This window comes from Alexandromys fortis, unplaced genomic scaffold (genome assembly GCF_014885135.2).
Source record: "Alexandromys fortis isolate MF-2015 unplaced genomic scaffold, M_Fortis_MF-2015_v1.1 scaffold_32, whole genome shotgun sequence".
Taxonomy (NCBI): domain Eukaryota; kingdom Metazoa; phylum Chordata; class Mammalia; order Rodentia; family Cricetidae; genus Alexandromys; species Alexandromys fortis.
This window is the reverse complement of record NW_026067938.1, coordinates 1,365,014-1,371,395: the sequence shown is the minus strand read 5'-3', so window position 1 is coordinate 1,371,395 and position 6,382 is coordinate 1,365,014. Positions and strand designations below refer to the sequence as shown.

The 6,382-nt window shown below is 37.7% G+C and overlaps 1 protein-coding gene across 2 annotated transcripts in view; it reads right to left on the bottom strand.

Annotated features, from left to right (window-relative positions):
* Window positions 1-2,203: 2,203 nt before the first annotated feature.
* Window positions 2,204-6,382, bottom strand: part of Neil3 (nei like DNA glycosylase 3) — a 44,439-nt gene continuing 40,260 nt past the window's right edge. Inside the window, exons 9-10 of one of the 2 annotated variants that reach the window (XM_050147303.1) lie at window positions 4,314-4,488; window positions 2,204-2,669 (exon numbers count right to left, since the gene is read on the bottom strand). In XM_050147303.1, the coding sequence (XP_050003260.1) occupies window positions 2,487-2,669; window positions 4,314-4,488 (358 nt within the window). In that variant the 3' untranslated portion in view covers window positions 2,204-2,486. The remainder of the gene's footprint in view (window positions 2,670-4,313; window positions 4,489-6,382) is intronic. The other variant, XM_050147305.1, reaches the window with a different exon arrangement.

Genomic DNA, 6,382 nt, shown 5'->3' with positions numbered 1-6,382 from the left:
GAGAGCAGCATTGTTTATCTATGAAGAGTACCTCTGTACATACTTCTTATAAAATTTGTTTTAATTAGCTTATAAAGAGGTGGGTTTCTAAAAAGCTAACAATCTTAGTTTTGGCTAACCCATCCCGTTTCATGCTTCTATCCCTACTTAAGCCTTTAACCTTCAACATCTATCGATGGAGGAAGGTCATTGAGCAATAAAGAAACTGCTTGGCTGGCCCTGATAGGTTAAAGCATAGGTGGGAGGAGTAAACAGAGTAGAATTCTGGGAGGAAGAGGAAGTGAGGTCAGACTCTGCTCCTCGACAGCTCTGCTCTCTGGAGCAGAGACGCCAGGCTCTGCTCTCCCAGGCAACTCCGACCCAGGATGGACGTAGGCTAGAATCTTCCCGGTAAGCGCATCTTGGGGTGCTTACACAGATGATTAGAAATGGGCTAAATTAATATGTGAAAATTAGCCTAGAAGAGGCTAGATAGAAATGGGTCAAGCAGTTAAATGAATACAGTTTGTGTGTTGTTATTTCAGGCATGAGCTAGCAGGCGGCCGGGGTGCTGGGGACGCAGCCCCGCCGCTCTTATTTCAACAATCTATTAGCTTTTGCGTCATTTCCTTTATCATTATGAACCCTACAGTTTATCTTCCACATAGAAGGATGGTATTGTGATGATGCGATGACTTAAATAGAATTTAATGACAGAACTTGGGGCTCTTTCTCTCTGAATATCTCCTTTCAGAAACTGCCTTTACTTTCCGGTGACTCTGGTAGCCACAACGGAATGAATTGGGGTTCCTACCCCCATCCCATGATTTTGTTCTGCTCTCAGGGGGGAAAAAGCTGTAATAAATGGAAAATCACTTCTGACGGTTTCTTCTTCCAAAGAATACCTTTAAAAGAATATGTCTCCTTCATTACACGATTGAGTATCATGAATTTATTCAGGATCCAGTTAGCTATTAGAGAGGTAGGAACTCGGAAGTTATTGGTAAAATGGAAGGACAAGCTCTCTTCTTATTGGAAAATTTTGTTTAAATTCAAAGGTAGATAGGAATAATAATGGTATATTTTAAATATTTAACCTTGCTAAGTAAGAGTGAGCTTTGTCCATCCAACTGAGTCTTTGGTGTTCCTCAGTAAAATTCGCCTCATATAGATCCTACACACTTCCTATTGGATAAGGATCTAAGTTTATAGTAATAAACCAGTTGTGGTTCTGTTCTCATTGTGCTTCCTTATTTTCAGCTGCACGGTTTAGGACTGGGCCATTATGGAAGTCTTTCAGTTGTGGCCTTTTTCTCTCTGCTGCACATCGTTTGTTTTTTCCTTCATTCCTGGCTCATGTTCTCTACTTAATGTCAAGTCAGAGGAGACTATCAGTTGTCCAGTTCAGTTCCTGGTTTATCACACAGATTTGTTGCCTCATTGAGCTCTTGGGGTAATGACCATTGATCTTAGGTTGCTTCTAACTTTGCCTTTTCAGTATAGAGTTAACACATAAAAGACTATGAATGTGATGTGTTGTTGGCTAATATTTCATGTGTTATTAACTTCTATAGTTCTGCATGGACAATTTAATGGTAGAAGAGAAAGGGTTTGCTGCCCAATTCAAAAAATACATTGACCCTGCTCTGAAAGGATTTTTCTACAAACATGCAAAAATACCTTAAGATTGATTGTTATTTTTCCCCTTGAGAAACATAGGTAGTTAATCTAACTTTGAAGGAAAAGGCAAAAATGAGCGCTAAAACAAACCTAAAACTAAAATAATAACATAGGTGTGGAGGTCTATATTAGAATCCATGAGAAAGGACCTGGGTTTTATCACCTGCATCACACACACACACACACACACACACACACACACTACAAATAAAAAAAAGCTAAGGTTTTTGGATAACATTTCAAGTCATCATTAGACTAATACATTAAGAGTCAGAGGTCCACTTACCTTTTTACATTAGACTCAAGATTAGGAAAACATCAACCCTCATGGCTTTATACACGTGCCTTCTGTCCTGTCACGTTAGTTTGGATCCCCAAAATTTTCTGTGAAAACACTGAAAATCATTGACATTTTCAGTGTATCTCTACCATCTAATAGGAGCTTAATATTCATAACACAATGATTACCTTATAATGCAAGATATTCCATAACCTCCTAAAAACAAATAAATTACTGCTCACCAAAGAAGTTATGAGAGACCAAAACCATACTAAAGATACTTTATTGTCATTATTAGTAGATGTATTAAATATACACTTTAAAGGGAATGTACTGTCCACCTGGTGACATATAGCATGTTCACTGTGACAAAATAAATGGGAAGGTGACGAATGCATTTAAACAAAGAATACTTCTCAAAGACTACAGTATCTTAATTTCTATGTGTACCACAGGTATTCTATCAGCTCTCTACAAAACAAAGGGGACTGAACATTGGGAGTTTGAGAAGTTCATATGCCAGACATTCTTTAAAAACGAGAAAATGTTAGCATCCTGGAATAATTTCCATTCCTGGTCCACTTTCTGCCCACTGGAAAAAATTACACTGCTTTCCTTTCTCCAAAGGACATACAAAAAAATTCTTCCCATTATTAGGTCCAATCTTCAGCACAGTTCTCATAATGGAGCGTTTGCCATGTCTGCAGAGAGGGAAGGCTAAGTCTGCCCACTAAAGGAGGAAAAGACACGGTATTAGGAATGCATGAAGTTCCAGTGTGAACAGACAACCCTAGCCTCATTTGACGTGATACTGATTTCACTGCTGTGACTACCAAAGTGAATAATTCACCAGAGTAAATTATTAGGTGTTGTGTATTGAAAAGCCATATGCTATAAGAAGTATTTTATTAGTAAACTTGCTAGAATCACACATTACTTGCCCTAATTGGAAACTTCAATTTATCTAAAAACACATAAAAAGTTTCTCCCGTTATTCAAAGTAACTGAGAACTCTCAGAATCTTGATAAGAAGCTATCAGCAGGATCCAAGTTTTATGTTTGTTATAGTTAAAGTATTATCAAATATTGATTATAATTGTAATACTACATTCTATCATCGCCTAGAAAAAGAAAGAGCCCAGCAGGTACTTGCCCAGACTAAATTAAGCAAACCTATTCCTAGTATTTGGTCTCAAGAGAGAAATGAAGGAGGCTGTGATAGTATTAGCAATATAAAATTACTAATATCATTTTCCATTATATTTAAAATGGTTCTTGAGGAAATCTGTGAATCTATCATGATAGAAGCATATCTTAGGCATAGGACCTAAAATCATCAAATTTCACCTGGCAATGTCCTCAAGAAAGTTTGCACACTGGGCAGAGAGACATTTTATTTCTCAGTAAGACAAACCAGAAATGTTTCTGCTTCAGCACTGAAAGGGATCAACATTTGCCTTTTTCTATCAGATGTCATAAGGAGTTTAACTAATGATAAAGAAACGACTGTCTTTGAACATCAGACTAACATTCAGCATGGTGAGAATGGTGTACTCTGAGGAAAACAGAAGACTGATGGACGGGACACACATTTCTGTCCCCTATACCAGATACAAAGAATCGCCTGGGGCTGGATTACCATAGGCTGTTGTTCCCGTCTCCTCCACACCCCTCAACCAGGTTACACTTATAGTAGAATTCACTAAGGTTATTGTAAATCCAAGGCGATTATCAGCACGTATGCTGACTTTTCTTATGTACTCCACCTAATGCATAAGACATGGGTTTTAAAGAATTCGTATTCACTCTTTCTTAGTAACTTCATGCCTTTCTGCCTGCTTTCCTCCTTCTCTCCCTCCCTTCGTTTTTGCTATAGGGTTTCACAGTCCAGGCTGGTCTGGAATTCATTATATCTCAAACTAAAGACCTTCTCGTTTCAACTTCTCCAGTACTTAGAATCCAGAGGTGAAACACCACATCTGACCTCAGTATTTTTCTACCTATCATAATGAACAAAGAACAACATTGATACACTTGTGATTAAAAATATGAAATGTTGTATTAATCCAATAGCTATTCTATCAGTAATATTAATATTATTTGCTGAACAATATAGCACCATGCTTTACCCCGAACACTAGTATGACCATTTAAAATGGTGTGTAACTGTAATCCCAGAACTTGGGAGCTTCCTGCCACAAATAAATAAATAAATGATTGAGAGATAGATAGATGATAGATAGATAGATAGATAGATAGATAGATAGATAGATAGATAGATAGATAGATGAGTAAAGATGCAAGCACTGATACTTGCCACATTACAATAATTCAAATTCACTTGATGCATAGCAAGCATGGGAAATATACATACTTCAAAATACCCGCACTGTGCTTCTCTGGGCAGAGGGCAGGCATAAAACTGCCTCCCCTTGTTCTCTCCATCCTTCCGCACCACGCGGAGAACACAAAAGCGGTTGTGCTTCTTGCACCGAGGAGTGCCAGAATTTACAGAGCGAGGAGCATCCACCGTATTGGTTTGGAGTCCACTGTAATGACAGGTCACACAATAATGGTCGCCTAGCAAGCAGTACGAACAGGGTAACTCATACCACCTTGCCCCATGCACTTAGTTTTACAACTATAGAAAGCAACTTTAGGTTATCACGTTGTTGATTTTTTGTTTGGGGGGCAATTCTAATTGTAATTAACTTCTAAATTCACAATGTGTCAAAGGCACAAAATTTCTGAAAAAAAAGGAAAAAAGTGAATTCATACATGGTATATAGGACTTTTTCAAGCTTTCATTTCTGATGCTCAGTTTTTCCCTTACCATATATTACACCATATTCACACACTTCTATTTCCTCTGAGATATTCTCAAGTCTACCCGGACCGGCCACATCTCACAAAGCAAGCTGGGTTACAATCATATCTGACTATTTTCTCATCTGCACAAACACTAAGTGCACTGAGGAGGCCATCTTGTGAGCAGCTATTGTCCACTTTAAAACAATTTTCTGGGCCTTTCTTGGATCAGGGTTATTATTTTAGTCACAATAACATTTTAGTAAGAAACAGGCAGCTGGGAAGAGCAACAATATGCATTTTATGAGGCTTAGCAAGGGGGCTTTCATCTCTTTACAATTAAAACCCAGGGTGTTTGGAGATCATCCCTGTACACAGCAAACAAAGACCAAGAGGAGATCTTGTCCTTTAGCTATACATGCAATTTCTTCTTTGGAAAGAGAATAGAGTTTATAATTTTTAATTTTCTGCATCTTATATATTATAAGCAACAAATATATAGTGACCTGCTCAGAATAAAAGTGTTCATGTCAATGAATGGAAAGGATGGGCATTCACCCAGGTTGTAGAAGGTGGACTTAGCATGTGCAAAATGAGTTTGACCCCCAGCACCAAAACAAAACAAGTCCAGAATCATAACATTCCAATTTTTAAAAATTCTTTTAAAATAGTAAAATAGTCTGCTTTTCACATTGTGAGAAATTTCAAACAATAGCAACAATAATAATTGTCCTAGCTACCTAGAAATCAAGAGTATTTTCCTTTTCTCATGGCCTCCAAGACTAAATTTTGCAATATGTGTTTCAATAAGGATGCTTCAAGCAGCATATCTAATTGAAATGCTCAGAGAATATGATTATTTGTTTGTGGTGAAATTGATTTAAACTTTATAAAAGATATGATTAAACATATTAGTTTAAAAATATCTATTGGCAGAGACCTTAACCAATCTAAGCACAGCTTTGGGGCTGCTCATATAGCAGCTACGTGGAACACAAAAGTAGCTACAGTCATTACTATGGACAGCATTCTCATTAGATATTATTATCATTAAATATTTCATCAGTAGTAAATATCATTAAATCGTATTATCGTTAAATATTTCACCCACAACTATTTTGTTGCTTCTCTCTTCAGAGTGGCCAGGAGGTGATATTAATATCTTAGAATGATGGCTCACATCAAGTCTGGAATAGGAAAGCTGAGAGGTAACCACAGGACTTTTATTCTCCACACCTTTCCCTTGCACCAACAGTCTCTAGAGGCAATCTCAAACCATAACTTCCAGAGAAGCTAACTATCTGCATAGCTACAGAGAAGTCAATAGATGTCAAAACAGAAGTGGATTCATAAATAGTAATAAATTTAAGGGAGAAAAGAAGATGAGGGAAGGGTATTGGAAGACATAAGTGGAAAGGAGCATTCCATATCTGCACAGTTTTTATGTACATTTTAAAGCCCTGGCGGTTCAGGCTTGTAACTCCAGCTTTTCAGGAGAATGAGCCAAGAGGTTTGTTTTTTTCAAGGCCAGCCAGCTCAGTTTTAGCAAGGGCCTGTCTTAAGTTAATGTGGAAGGGTTAAGCATGGAGCTTGGCATTGCACATACCCACCATGAGAGAGGCCTTAGCTACAGCA